At 37.0% G+C, this 15,604-nt stretch overlaps 1 protein-coding gene across 4 annotated transcripts; it reads left to right on the top strand.

Annotated features, from left to right (window-relative positions):
- The first annotated feature begins 827 nt into the window (after positions 1 to 827).
- On the top strand, positions 828 to 14,898 carry LOC18422649 (chromo domain-containing protein LHP1). 4 transcript variants are annotated; one of them, XM_011625494.3, is made up of 7 exons: positions 1,051 to 1,787; positions 1,911 to 1,936; positions 2,161 to 2,247; positions 2,833 to 3,612; positions 14,375 to 14,435; positions 14,527 to 14,573; positions 14,799 to 14,898. In XM_011625494.3, exons 1-6 carry the CDS (start codon positions 1,560 to 1,562, stop codon positions 14,569 to 14,571), a joined length of 1,227 nt encoding a protein of 408 aa, XP_011623796.1. In that variant the 5' UTR covers positions 1,051 to 1,559; the 3' UTR covers positions 14,572 to 14,573; positions 14,799 to 14,898. The 4 variants fall into 4 exon arrangements, with proteins under 4 accessions (XP_006878581.1, XP_011623796.1, XP_011623799.1 ...); XM_088860571.1 differs by having other exon boundaries at positions 1,193 to 1,787; positions 2,842 to 3,612; XM_006878519.4 differs by having other exon boundaries at positions 828 to 1,787; positions 14,527 to 14,898.
- Positions 14,899 to 15,604: the final 706 nt, after the last annotated feature.

The raw sequence follows: 15,604 nt of genomic DNA on the forward strand, positions 1-15,604 counted from the left end.
TTAAAATTTTATTTAAACATTATTCAAATTATATATAATTTGTAAAATCGATAAATTCATTTTTATAATTTCAAAAATCATAAGTAAAATATTTAAAATTCATAAAAATTCAAATAATAAATCTAAAATAATTTCTATAATAAAATGAGCACAATTAAATTAATATGATGAGAAGTGGATCCATATGGTTCAGTAATTCTATCAACGATCACGGGGTACTCCATCTTCAACTGTGGACTACAAACCACACTTGCTTTATCAAACCGACCTAGTGTTTCCCATGACCCAAAATCCAAGTGGGGGCTCAATATCAGGTCACCAAAGTCATTGAGCCAATGGGTCGCAATCCCAGTCTGTGAATTACAGGTCCTCTTTTAAAGATGAGTCAATGTCACCACGATCTGATGTGACCACAACTCTATTATACATAAAAGTATCTCTCTCGCACATCCATATACTTCACCCAAAGGTGGATAGCTGGTTTTTTCGAACGATCTATTGATATGCATGCTGTGTGATGGAACATAGATGATGATGACCCCCATCTCTGTAGGCCTATTATCACACACAAGGGTTCACACAATCCCTCGGCTTACTCATCTAGGCATAAGCTCCGACCTCATCAAGGTTTATTCTTTATGCCTTGATACCTTGGATTTTCCAACTGACTGGTCTAAATCGTCAAGCACAGTTTGGTATCAACAAATATCATTTACCTAGTATAGTCTATGAGGGACCACACTCCCACTTAAATGCTTTCTTTTTATAGCCACATAAATCTAATAACACAAACTTTAGTCCAATTGCATGGCCAAACTCTCATCCTTTGGAGACCAATAATGGCATATCTCTCGAGGTGAATACTGTTGCTGACTCATTGGCAAAATGACGGTATCACTAACAAAAGCAAAAGCAACCGTGTGGCACACTCGCTTCCCATCTTATAGACCCTTTAATCTTGCATAATATTCCCAATGTTATGTTAGAGAAAGGGATGGTTGATGATTGTAGCATTATTTTTCATTGTTTAGCAATAAAACGTTTGATGATTGTAGCATTATTTTTCATTGTTCAGCAATAAAATGGGTAAGAGCTAATGATCCCCCACTGATTTCCCAAAATAAAAAATAAAAAATCTTAAGTGGGCTCCAATGTTTTGAGGCTCGCAACAGGGGATAGGGCGGGAAAGAGTAAGGTGAACTATGAAACAAGCAAAAATGAGAAAGATGAGGGCTTCAGCCACCGATTTCGTCCAAAGTGATCCGCTGAGGTAGACCTACTCTTGTCGCCTCTGCGTTTTACAAATCCAGGTTTGGCCAACAAAAACGTTTGGGTGAAGGTCTAAAACATATGGGTGCCCATAATATACTCCACCCTTTTAGCAAGTAGATGGTAACAGGGGGTGCGTGTCGCGTGATCAGTCTGCACTCCGCCATTTCTGTCTCTGCGCCATGGATACGACGGGTGTTAGATGAAATTTAGTACGGCAGGGGAGGAGAGAGAAACTATAGCTCATCTACCCAAAACCCATAGAGAGAGAAAGAGGGGGGAAGAGAGAGATGAAGAGCAAGGGCATGGGCAGTAGTGGGAAGAAGAGAGGGGGAGGGTCGGGAAAGGTGAGCCTTGGCCCTGGCCAGGTTGGTGTTGGTGTTGGTGTTGGTGTTGGTGTTGGTGGTGGGGGTGGTGGTGGTGGTGGTGATGGAGAGGGGGAGAGGGAAGTTTCGAAGGTGAAGCTCGATGATGGGTTTTATGAGATTGAGGACATCAGAAAGAAAAGGATACGCAAGGTTTCTTATTTTCTGCTTACAAATCACCCTTCTTGTTACTAAATAATATACAAACACACACACACACACACACATTCTCTCGCTCTCTCTCCTCAGCTTACAATTCTGAGCTTCCTTTTGCAGGGCCAACTTCAATACCTTATCAAATGGTAAGCCTTCCTTGCTTGCTCTTTCTTAAATTTGCCTACAGTTAGAGAGACAGAGAGAGAGCGGGAGGGAGTATGGTGTTTTTTTAAGGTGGGTTCCAGAGTTAGTGGTTGATTTAGGCGAGTGCGAGAGAAGAGGTGGTCCACTTGTGTTGCTGCTGTCTAATTAACCTCTCTCTCTCTCTCACTGCAAAATATTCCATGGATTTTTTATTGGTGTAATGTAGGCGTGGGTGGCCTGAGACTGCTAACACGTGGGAGCCCGTTGAGAACGTCCAGACCTGCGCAGATGTTATTGAAGCCTTCGAAGAGAGGTGCTCTTTCTTCCTGCGTCCTTTTGGTGCAAGTTCTTTCTCTCTTCATATAATTAGAACCCTCTCTGTATTCCTGTTTTATTTGGGCAATATATAGTCAGACCCCTCTCTGTGTTCCTGTTTTATTTGGGCAAAGGATAAAAAATCTCGTTGCTTTCCAAAATCCCCAAATGAATTTACGCCATTTGTGTTCAGTATAATAGGGGCGTGTGGGGCTTGATTGAGGCTGCCCCTCCATAACTTCGGATTGATTTTTAATTTATCTTTCAATTTTTGATGTATTTTTATGAGAAATCTGAACCCTTTCTATAACAAACCTTATTCAATCAAACGCAAACACTAATTTATGAATGCACAACGTGTAAATTTAGTGCATGAAATATGAGTTACAGCATGTCACTGAAGTTAAGGTGTTGTAGATGATCTTCTTAAGTGGAATTGCCCAGTGCGCCAGAATGATAAAACAAGGTTACTTATTAGAAAAAAATGTCAATCCGGGCGACTTCAGTAGAGTAAATGTTGATAAATAAAATTTGTTTTGGGTCTTCTGATATTTTTATGAGAAAGACGCTGATATGGTTATAGGTGCTCAAGGCCTCTTAAGAAACGGAAGCGCAAGTCTGGTTTATCTCTGTCACTAGGGAAGAAGAAGCGTAGCAGTGGCTTCTCAATTGGGATTGAAGCATCAGCATCTCAGCCCACTTCTCCTGACGATCAAGCTACAGATCCCCCCTCTGTGGATGCTCAAACTGACGAAGGTACAGGAGAGGAAGAAGAGGAAGACAATGAGGAAGTGGCCAAGCAACCAAATGGTTCCAATATCAATGGTGTTGAAGTTAATGAGTTAAACATCACACCCACCCACCCCAGTGCTCATGAAGAGAAGAAGGACCCAAATATCAACAAGGAGCAAGGTTCAGGTGAAGTTGCTTCACTTGCTCCTAATGGCAATTCTGAAGGTACCCCAACTACCAATACAACTACTAATACTACAATTGGTGAGTGCCCAAATTCATCAATTGGGGCTCGGTTCATTGGCGCCAAGAAGAGGAAATCGGGTTCAGTTAAGAGGTTTAAGCAAGATGCGCCTTCTCATGATAATGATTTGGAGCACTGCAAAAGGGATGCTGCTTTGGTTGAAACCGTTACAAACTCGTTGGAGGATGACGTGAGTGTGCATTTGAATGAAACTATGAGTCTTAAGAATGGGGAGATTGATGCCTGTACGCGAAATATTGACAAGGTTTTAGATCCGTGCCATAAGTCTGGGCAGCCAATGATCACGAAGATTTTGAAGGCTATCAGTTACAATACTTCTACGACGAACAATGTACAAGATGTCTCGGTGTTGTTCAATGTTTTGAGGTAAGAGACTTGAGTGTTGGATCTGATCACTAGTATTTAGTCTTTTATTAATCTACCAAAGAGTGCTTTTTATTTTTGTGGGTGGGTGGAAGGTATTAATGGTTATATTTTATTCTGAAATTCTGACTTTGTGCATGAGTCTGATTTCGTTGAGTACTTTGCTAGGTAGGATTTATTTAAGATTTGTCATTCGGCTAGAATGTCAAATATGAAGAAATATAAACCATGCCTTTCAAGGTCTTCATCCAAGTTTGTCTCACTCATGCACTCAATTTCCTCTCCTCTATTACTCAGTTAGTGTTGTTGAGTTCAAGTGTGGCCTAAGTAAACAAGAAACTTGCTTATGGTATGTGGTTCTTGCCCAATATTAATGGCCAATGACCTGCGCTGGGTTTGGTAAATGACTTGGTGTGCTCTAATTGAGTCAATTAAGTTGGATGAGGTTATACTATGGTTCAAGAGATCTATGCATGTTTGGAGTGAAACATATCCGATATGCGCTCCCTTAGGGTTCTACTTATATGCTATATATCTTTTTTAGGTTTAGGATATAACTGCACCCCATTGGTCTGCTTGGGACAAAATTAAAAGATTCTAGCAAAGAACACCCCTTGTATGTTTGAGCTTAGTGTCAAATATCAGCACTTTTACAAGTTTATTGGGTTCTTTTTTTTGATAATGAAGTTTATTGGGTTCTTAATGCCATATACTGGTGGGCCAATATATGTTGACACTTGTTGATTGTTCTTGTATTTGGACATGTAGCATAAACGTTCATGCCATATCGTAGGCCATCTCTTATATTATACCCTTATCCTAGCAAAACAACAGAATTAGTTTCAAGGACATGCATGCAGTCATTAGGTTATTGATTTTATATTGTCCTTGAGGTATATTTTCATCTTTTTGTACCTTCAAACTCCAAAATCCCTTTAATTTATCCTATTTTCTCATAAATTTAACAATATAGGAGCTCCACTGACCGATAGAAGGCCTTAAATTTACAAACTATAATTTATCAAATTTCACATTTATTTAGAGCTAATTCTTGAATTTTTATGGATTGAAGTTTATTAATTAGAGATAGATAATTGAATCTCAGGTGTTTAACATCAAAACCCCACTGTGTAAGGTGATTAAACATGTTACATTAATGACATTTAGGTTATTAAAAATGTTAGGGCTTTTTGTTGATTGAGTAAATAAAAATAATCTAAATTAGTGACATTTAGATTATTAAAACTGTTAGGGCCTTTTGTTCATCAAGTAGATAAAAGTAATCTAAACAAGTTCCATTAGATTCAGACCTATAATGGCAAAGGGATCATCATCATCGTCGTCATCATCATCATCAGAGCCTTATCCCCTACTATTTGGGATCGGCTATACGAATCCTGTTTTGCCATTCTGCTCTATAAAGGGCCATATCCTCAATAAGACCATAAGTCCCCTTATCTTTTCCTACTACTTCTTTCCATGCCCTTTTGGGCCTTCCCCTTGCCATTTTTGAGCATGCCATATGAATCAAATTGTACCTCCTAACCAATGCTGTATTGGATCTGCACTGCACATGGCCAACCCACCTAAGTCTACTTTCCCTCATCTTGTTGCCTATTGGAGACACCCTTAAGTTCTCTCGAATATATTCATTCTGAATTCCATCATTTCTTGTCTTGCCACGCATTCATCTTAACATTCTCATCTCCGCTAAACTCATCCTATGGGTATGTTGTTTTTTGACCGCCCAACATTTTGTCCAAAAAAACAAAGCTGGTTTCACAGCTATCCTATAGAACTTCCCCTTCAGCTTCATTGGCATAAAGCTCTTGTTGCACATCTCCACTTCGCCCACCAGCTCTAATTTTATGTGCAACATCTTCTTCAATCTATCTACTTTTCTGGATTATTGACCTAAGATATCAGGCAAAGGTATCATGAAAGTAAGTATTCGTTGGAACTTCTTTTGGAAATTTGCTGGTTCACATCGAGCATTGCAAGAGACTGAAATCTTAATAGGCGTATCCTCCCCTTGCTGAAGTTTGATATTGATTGATACTTGCTAATTTCTATTTAATATCCCTGGACTCGATTGTGCTGATGTAGAGCACGTGGTGAGCCTATTTGTTCACATGCTGTACTTCTCATATGAGATCAATTCATCAATGATAATGTTATGTAATGCGTATAATAGACACTAGACCCAGTCTCTGCTAGCTAGATCTACCCCTGCATATTGTGGTTTTGCTGGAGATTTACTTGTTTGCACAATTAGAAACAACATACAGTACTTAAGTCTATTTACGGAGGTTGAATACTAAGTCATTCTAGTAGTCTCTAATGAAATATATGGCTCTGGATTCTATTATTGTTCTGGCAGTTTACGTAAAAGTATCTATCAATGCTTCTTGGAGATAATGCTAGTGACACCAAAATAGCTACTAGTCGTGTTTCTTGACAGTTTTAACCACATATGGTGGCGTCATTAACCTGAGAGACATAACTGTCTAGTTACTAAATGGTCATCCATATATTCGTATTGCTCTAGTTTAAGGGTTTTTTGATTGTTCAAGTGTTTTCACAAGCATATGAGGTTTTTTGAGATGCATGTGCATTGTTTTGTCCTTGTAATTTTATAATTACTATGTACATTGATGTAATTATTTTATGTCATTCTTATATATTAGCTTTAAGGGATATTTGGTCTGAGACGTATGCATAATGGGCATGGCTGTTGTTTCATAAATACCAATATGTTTTATCACAAACTTAGATTATGTAAGTTACTTCCTAATTTATCATAAAATTGTAAATTATCATGAAAATAAATAGCTTTATTGTTTCTTTGAGTGCTTGCATAAGCGCATGAGGTTTGTTGAGATGCATGTGCATTGTTTTGTCCTTGTAATTTTATAATTACTATGGACATTGATGTAATTATTTTTTGTCACTCTTATATATTAGCTTTAAGGATATTTGGTTTTACGTGTATGCATAATGGACATGGAAAATATCTCCATCTCTCCTATTTTTAGATTTCATTTCTTAATGAACCCGAAGTTTCAAAAAATATCTTCAAACCCCCTGGCCACTTTAAACCTTTTTTTTAACCTAAACAAATGTGAGAAAGACATGTTCTTTCTAAATCCATTCCCTTCTCTCTTTTCATTGATATATCCAAAACTTCTCTTTTTCTCTCTCTTGCTGAGTCTTTCACTCTCTCTCCTCCCATGTTTATCCAAACACCTCTCTCTCTTCCCGTGTTTATCCAAACACCTCTCTCTCTCTCTCCTCCCGGTAACTTCTCACCTCTCTCTCTGTCAGAAATGGACCATCACCCATCTTCTCTCCTTACACTTTGATCCACATTTCTCTGCTTTTTTTCGGTGCTCTCTTTCTCTCTCTCTAAAATGCAGCATCTCAAGCTCTGTCTCTCTGCTTTTCATGGCTATTTCATTTAATGCATGAAAACCTGCAGGGAAAAGCGGGTAGTCCCAGGTCCACTCCCCCCATCTCTCTCTCTCTCTCTAAATCCAAAACGAGAATTCCATCTCTCCCCCTCCACTATAAACAAAACCCATATCAGAAACGAAAATTCCACCACTGTATCTCTCTGAATAAAACCCATATTTCCAATACTCTCTGTAAACAAAACCCATATCAGAACTAGAATTCCAGCTCTCCCTTCCAATACTCTCTCTCTCTAGAAAACCCCAAACCCAAATAAAAAACGTGAATTCCACCTCCGTTGAAATCCCAAACCCAAGATAGTGTTTAGGCTCAATAGGCCAAAAACTCAGCAAAAATACTCTCCGGTGAGTTCCATGGTATTAGAACCCATGATCAGCACGGACTACTGAAAATTCGAAAACCATAAGAATTACCACTTTCAATGCTGCTCTGTTTTCACTGCTTTGCTTTCAACAAGCAGTTCCAAAGTCTCTCTCATCAGAGGAGAGCATTGGAGAGATGGACCTCAAGGGGAAGTCTTTGAATGATAGGCCAAAGAGTATCTTAAAGAAAAACTCAATTTCTCACTCTAAATGATCCGAATGAGTTCTCTCTCTGAGCTATACAAGGCCCAAGGTTCGACATTATGGATCTCATTGAGGGAGGGTAGAGAGAAAGATCAGAAAGAAAAACGGTGAGGGAGGGTAGAGAGAGAGAGATAGAAAAAGTGAGAGAGGGTAGAGAGAGAAAGATAGAGAGAAAAATGGTGAGGGAGGGTAGAGAGAGCGGGAGGAGGGAGAGGGGTTAGAGGTGGGAAAGATGGAGAGAGAGAAGGGGTGCGTGGAGAGAAAAAGAAGTTTGGGAGGATGGCTTTTAGAAAAGGTATGTCTTTTTAGATTTGTTTGGCCTAAAAGATACAGGTTTAAAGTAGCTCAGGGGGTTAGAAGAAATAAAATCTACAGTTTCTATGCCCCAAGATATCGTTTAAAACCTTGGGTCTATTGTGAAATGAAACCTAAAAATAAGGGGTATGGAGATATATTCCCCATGTTTTATCACAAACTTATAATATGTAAGTTATTTCCTAATGTATCATAAAATTATCAGGAAATATAAATAGCTTTTGTTATGTCTGACATATTAGAACTATTAATGCACAATGGAAATGCTGGCCCCAAGAAACCAAGTCATCAAAACAAAAGGTAGAAGGGATTTCACAAGTATAGAACAATCCGTAGTCCAAATCAATCATAGAAGCTTGTCTGCCATCACTTTGTACAAATTGGCCTCTAATAGGTCAAGTGTGCATTTTGGTACAAGTCATTCCAGTTTTACATCAATACATATAAATTTTTGCTTTTTGTTTGAATAAGAACAAGATTTTGTAGTCCTGATGGTTATAATATATTGCTTTTTTATTTTAAAGGAAAACATGACCTTTGGGATTCTGATAGGCCTTTCATCACTATATGTTTATGAAATATTTCATTCTAACTCTTAGAGGAAGCCAAACTTGGGAAATCCAAACTTGTCGAGTCCCAATTAGCTCTATCGTTGCATGTTCCTTTTTTTATTTATTTTAAGAAAATATAAACCTGTCGGACTACATCGTGCCTAATTAAGAAAATAAAACTTTTCAAATTGTGATAGGTGTTTGGAACTACCAAATCCACAACATGTTGCAAATCTGTTTTCTAAGCAAACATGACTTGTCAGATGCCAACAACCATTTTAGACTATAAGGTTTAAGATAAGGTTGCTTTTCTTAAGAAAACAAACTTGTCATATTCCGACTGGCCATTCATTGGACAAAGTTTACAATTCATTGATAATAATGAACTAAATGTTATGGGCATTAGAAAAGAAGAATAATTATAAAACTTGGCAGTATAATAGAAATGAATCAAGACTTGGAAGAATATAAAATGTCATTGAAAAATGCTAAACAAATGGTAAGTAAGGTTAAACTTAAGGCATATGATAATCTGTATAGTAAAATGGGAACAAGAAATGGTGAAAAAGATGGCTTCAAATTAACTGAAAGTGAAAGAGAAAACATGTAGGGATCTAGATCATATTAAATGCATTAAGAGTGAGGATTAATGTGTCTTGGTGAAGGATGAAGAAGTTAATGAAAGGTGGAGAGTTTATTTTCAAAAATTATTAAATGATGAACTTAATGAGAATATAGCTGTAGAAGGCTATCTATAAATAGGCCTAACATTCCTTTGTTTGTATATTGTGACAAAATAATTAAAAACATAATAAATGATTAATGATGAAAAAAGTCTCGGAGAAGAGTCACAATCAATGAATATGGAGATAATTTTTGTTGACGCATAGGAACTCTTGCCTCAGTGTTTGATAGGAGTTCTGTCCCTACTTTTCTCGAGCATGGAGCTTATTTTTGTGTCAAGAATCTTCTAATGAAAACAAAATGCAATCTTCTGGGTGCTTCCATGCACAATCTCTACGCACTAGTAACTACAGAAAAATGAAAACTAAACCATTGTTTGAGATATTAATGGCCAGTTTGGAATGGCACTGTTATAAGCCACTTAAGAATGGCATTAGCATGGTTAGACTTATGAAGTTTTGAAGTTAAGAGTGTCTAACAGCAGCGATAGATTTTCAAAATTCATATCTATTGTGCACTTGGGATCTGCTTTTGAGTGAAGGGCAACAAAGGAGGGAAGTTGGAAATTTAAATTTAAAAGAAAGTGAGAAATGAGCTTGTAATTGTCGCCTTTTAATGTATATTATAGAAATAAAATAAAATGCAGCCTGTAGGAATATCCTTTGAAAACAGATTTCTGCCTGGCTTTTAAAGCAATGTATCATAAGCATTGTTTGTCGAAGGGCATGTCGGGTTCTGACATGGTTGTTTTCTTAAGAAAAGTAGCCATTGCAAACCCTATGTTTCAAAATGCTTGCCAGATCTGATAGGTTATATTTTTGTTTAAATATAAAAATAAAACTGCAAATTGTTATGGTCTAAGGGTCCCAAAATGCCTATTTACAGATAGCGTTCTACACAATTTCTTTGTTGAACGAGTTACTTTGAAATAATGATACATCTTTTTTGAAAATGTTCGTTCTATTCATTTATTCTTTTCTTTTTTCTTATGTTTACACCATGTGGTTTCATTATTATTGTAAACTTTGTCTGATGAACGGCTTATTAGAATCTGATGTATTTTGTTGTCTTAAGAAAAGTAGCTATTGTAAACCCCGGATGAACTGTATAGCTAAGAGAAACCATGGACCAGAATAGAAGAGCTTGCCCCACCTATGAGTAAATATTTTGTAGTAGCCTCATTAGACTGTACATCTCTCTTGGTATATCCAGATAATAGGTAGGAGCATAAATTGAAACATTATAGAGCTACAAAGATAGTTATTAAAAGTAAAATTGCAATCAATTGTTGTCTTGTGGTTATGAAGGACCGGTAAGAGTTCATCAGGTTTTGTTATCTTAATCGAGCCTCTTGTAATTTGACAGGTTTATATTTTCTAAAATACAAAAAAATGGACTAACATAACCGAAAAGTCTATCGGAACTTGAGATGTTTTGTTTCCGGTTAAAAATAAGCAACATTAGGACTTTGCTAGGTTCTGATATGTTAAACCAGAAAAGACTCATTCATTGGCAAAATTGGATTACCAAAATGCAGGTGGCCTGTCATAGGCCTATTCATGCAAGTCAATTGTGGACAAGTTTTTCTAATTAATTCAGACGATTGTGCTATATTTGTAAAAATCCCAAACTAGAAGTTCAAAATAAACAAAAATATATATAGCAAAATATTAGAAAAGAACAATTGTTGCATGCGGGCTGGACCACATTTCTACAATATGCAGTCCAGAGGTATAAAGCATCCATCTTAAAGATGGATGCAAATAGGTGGTCCATCTAAAAACAATTGTAACTAACGGTCCAACTGTTTTCTTAATATAATTATTATTTCTAGTTTTCAATTTTTTTTATCTTCATATTCATGATCTCCATGTTAAATATTGTATATTCTCTAAAAATTAGGATCAAATTATATTTAAAAAATATATTTATTGCCAAGCCCGGATTTCTACATTGGCTGCATGCTAACTGCATCCATTAGAAAAACTTACAACATACCTGAATAAAATGTCCGAAAGAAAGACATTGAAAATTACCCATAACTAAAAGCAAAAATAAAGAAGCTTGAAATTAGATTTACATGTTACTTGCTGATAGGAGTGGGATGGTTGACCATCTGGCTAACAGTGTTTAGTATGGAATGGTAGAAGTTTCTCCACAAGATGTATGATGTATGTTAGGTTGAGATGATTTCTCAACATTACTCTTTCTCTTTCATTCATATATATCTATATATATATATATATATATATATATATATATATATATATATATATATATAGGGAGTGGTTTCTATTCGCCTACTAGCTGACCGCTATAGTAAATGCCAATGACCCAGATTGAATCTGGGCCGATTTGATGGTTACGACCTCTTTTCGTGTTTGAATTTTAATTTTTTTCTATAAATCCAAATCACTTGAAATTTTAGGTGTATATTCTTCTCATCAAGGCGCACCTAATAAAAATATAAAACAAATAATCTGCAAAATATTTTTGACCAAAATACGCCAAAACTTTACAGGGGTATTTTTGTCAATTTTTTTTGTGTAAAACATGTTTTTTTTATATTTTTTGAAGATTCACCTATTTTTTATGTACGCACGCTCTAAATTTCAGATCAATCCGATTTGTGGAAAAAAAATTAAAATTCAAATACTATCGGACATTCGGGAACGTTAGATCGGTCAAGATTCAATCTGGGCCGTTGGCGTTTACTGTAGCAAAACGCCATTGGGCTGACAGGATCTCTTCCCATATATATATATATATATATATATATATGGAAAACGCTGGGATTAGCCCACTAGTTCATATGAACATATGAGTCCAACGGCTCAGATTGAATTTGGGCCGATCTGACGATCACTGATGTCCGATAGTGTTTGAATTTTAATTTTTCTTCTACAAATCCAAATCACTTGAAATTTTATGAGTGTGTTCATAAAAAATAGTCGAATCTTCGAAAAATATCAAAAAAAATATTTTACATGAAATAAATTAATAATTTGACCAAAATACCCCCAAAACGTATCGGGGGTAGTTTGGTCAATTTCTTCGTGAATAAATTTTTTTATATTTTTATTAGGTGCGCCTTGATGAGAAGAACACACGCTTAAAATTTCAAGTGATTTGGATGTGTAGAAAAAAAATTAAAATTCAAACACAAAATGAGGTCGTGACCGTCAGATCGACCTAGATTCAATCTGGGTCGTTGGGCTCATATGTTCATATGAGCTAGTGGGCTAATCCTAGCTTTTTCCTATATATATATATATATATATATATATATATATATGCATCGTTAGAAAACACATTGGCGCTGCCACGGCCACACCAAAAGCACCATAAGGCCCCATCCCCCAAAATCCATCATTTTGATAGAGTGAGGACCCGAAAACTCCGCTAAACGCCTACAAATCCATTTCCACCCCAAAAAAATGGATGTGGAGCTTCTAAAATGGTGCAATTCTGATTGATTTATGTTCCGCTTGAAAGGGCAGTTTAGATCAGATGTTGAGATAGCAGGCAAAATGGGGTATGTTTAGGACTCCAAATCTTGTTGTTTTCAGGTGTTGATCTGAGAATTTAACAGGATGAATCTGCAGTTTGGGTCCTTGAACCATCAAAAATGGATTTTAAGGAGGAAAGGGTGGGGGAGCAGGGGCAGGGTGGGTTGAGGTGGGGGAGGGGCTGGTGGAGGTGGCGGTTTAGGGGTTCCATGGTGTCTTTGTTAGGCCATGGCCACGTCAAAACCAGCCATGGTGTCTTCGTGAGGCCAGGGATAGGGTTTTAGGCTTTTGGAAATGCCCCCTTGTTTGCTGGCTTGCAAATGTGACAGCCATGCATTACTGGTTGCTTCTTTAATTTTATCAATGTATTATTTTTTCTTCAAATTTATAAAAACTTAAAAGAGTATTATCTTCTTGTCTATAGTGTGCAGGGCATGACTTTTGGTATCAACACCCCAGTTGATCAGTGATAATCTCCAAAGTTCTATTTGAAGGTTATCCATATCTTAAACCTTTTTTTTAAAAAAAAAGTAGAATAAGAAACAGTTATCTGTATCTTACGAGAAATTTTCTGTTATTCAAAGGAATGGCCTTCTCTGGTTAGTGGGTGCTTGTAATGGATGTAGGCCCCTCAGTGGTTCTGTTGGTTGGAAAGTGTTTGCAAACTTCACAAGTTGAAACCCTTCATACGAGGAATGAAGACGATAGAAAGAAACAAGTGTATCATACATACTAATAGAAGAGTAGAAATAGCAGCAAACTTGTACAGAATTATTATCTATTCCAATTTTGTAAGTAACTTGTATTGGTAGAAACATAGAAGATACAACCAAAAAGCGGAGAAGTGTGCCAACAAAAGACTGGTTTCCACCTTGAAAAGGGCACTTGGAGATCAGCACTTGGTCTATCCACATGCTAGTATGAACCCAAGGTATTGTGCAACATGCAATGCCTCTTCATACCTTTGGTTGTTTCAGGTCTGTTCATGTTTGGTTTCTTTCTCCTGACCTGCAAAGCTTGGCGCAGAAATGGTTTTTGTTTCTTTTGGCATTTTCTTGGAGTTATGGTTTGTTCCTTTTTGACTTCTTGCGTCTGATTACCTTCATGCACTCCTGCCAAGAGTTTTTCTTTCTTTTTTCCTTTGGTAAAGATCATATCACTAACTTGGCTGATTTTGCACAATTATCAGATTGTTCAAGTAAATAAGCCCAGAATGACAATGCATCAGGCGATTATTTGTTACTTCTGTCCTGCCAACATTTAATAAAACAAAACAAATTGTTTGTTATATTTGTTTGCATTTGCTAATCAATGTAAGTGGAAGTCACAAAAAAGAAGAAGAAGATGAATGTGTAACTAGTATTGTGATTTTCTCTTTAGTGACTGCCAAGTAGGAAAGTTCAAGAATTGTGATTTGAAGATTTTTAGCTCTGAATCATTGGCATTGCCAGTAGTATGGAAGTTGACCTCCATTTGCATCTGCTAACCTCCATTTGCATCTGCTAACAATGCAATGTACATATTGGTTTCTTTCAGTGAGTGCATTTGGTGTATCCATTTTCTTGTGTATTTGGTTTAAATTTAGAACCTTTCAATTTTATCAAGCAATTTAAGAGATGAAAAGGAGAAACCCTATGATCACTCCATTGCTAACCTTTTGCATTTGTAGAACTGACGGAAAAGACGAAGTGGTTGATAACAAGTATTTAAGGGCAAACTATCCCCTTTTGGTGAGCAATCTTGACATCACCTTTGTTTAGTGATAAATTACCTGCTTATGAAACACATCTCAATCTTGATTGTCTTTTTGTTGTTTGGCAGTTGATCAGCTATTATGAGGAACGGCTCCGTTACAGTGCAACTTAAAGGTGAATTTCTATGCCCGATTTTGATGCCGGCTGATATTTCTCTCATTCAAGTGGCCAAATGATATATGACTGGCATTGTTGACCTAGAATGTATGATGCATGGATGGGAATGACTATGGACATGGCTGGCTACACCATCAGTTTTTTGCTGAGATTTTACATAGGTTTTTGAGATTTTACATAGGTTTTTGAAGTATCTGACGTGGATACACTCACAATATATAGGTTTTTGAAGTATCTGACATGGACACCCTCACCATTTTGAAGCATCCGGACAATTGTACATTAAGCTGTTGTTCCTTTGTATCTAAAATCATTGCCTACAGCTTTGGCTTGGTGTTTGGGTTGGTCATATGCTCTTCTGTTTATGTAGCCTTTTCTCTCTCTCTCTCTCTCTCTCTCTCTCTCTCCACTAGGCTTCATCTATAGATCCTAGAATCTCTAGCTCTACACTAGGCTTCATCTACAGATCCTAGAATCCGTCTTTCTCGACTTCTGGATAAGAATTCCATTATAACAAGGGAGTTGGCTATTGTGTTATACATGAAATTACAAAAGTGGGCTACATTTTGCTCCAGCTATCCCTTTGCAGCAAGGGATGGTTCATATGAGCTGTTTGTTGTGGGTTCAGTACTTGGGCAGAAGAGTGGTTCACGCCAACGTGCTGAACTTGACTTTGGAAGTGGGTTTCATATTTCACACACTCCTTTTAACATTTATTTACAGGGACATTTCCATTATTTTTGTTTATGTTTTCACGTGCATAGAACATGTTTGCTTTGACACTACGTAAGATCATTGAGTAAAGCAGATTGTACAATGAGTGGTGTACAAGCGCTAAGGAAAGTACAAAAAAAATGAGGATAGAGCAGAGAGAAGAAAAATGGAAAGGAGACCAGAAAAGGAGCCTAGTGGGGGTAAAGGAGAGATTACTTAGCTAGAGAATCAGCCTCGTTGTTCCTCCCTCGATGAATGTGACAAAAGTCCACTTTCCTAGTGGACAGTATGAACATATTCTCGTCAAATACTCA

This window comes from Amborella trichopoda, chromosome 3 (assembly GCF_054954075.1).
Source record: "Amborella trichopoda isolate Santa Cruz 75 chromosome 3, AtrichopodaSantaCruz75HAP2 v2.0, whole genome shotgun sequence".
Classification (NCBI taxonomy): Eukaryota; Viridiplantae; Streptophyta; class Magnoliopsida; order Amborellales; family Amborellaceae; genus Amborella; species Amborella trichopoda.

Excerpts from the sequence above, each read along its gene's own strand:
- LOC18422649 (XM_006878519.4), top strand. The coding sequence starts at position 1,560 with ATGAAGAGCAAGGGCATGGGCAGTAGTGGGAAGAAGAGAGGGGGAGGG. Across the intron at positions 1,937-2,160 it reads CTTCAATACCTTATCAAATG|GCGTGGGTGGCCTGAGACTG; the intron begins GTAAGCCTTCCT and ends GGTGTAATGTAG. Across the intron at positions 14,436-14,526 it reads GGGCAAACTATCCCCTTTTG|TTGATCAGCTATTATGAGGA; the intron begins GTGAGCAATCTT and ends GTTGTTTGGCAG.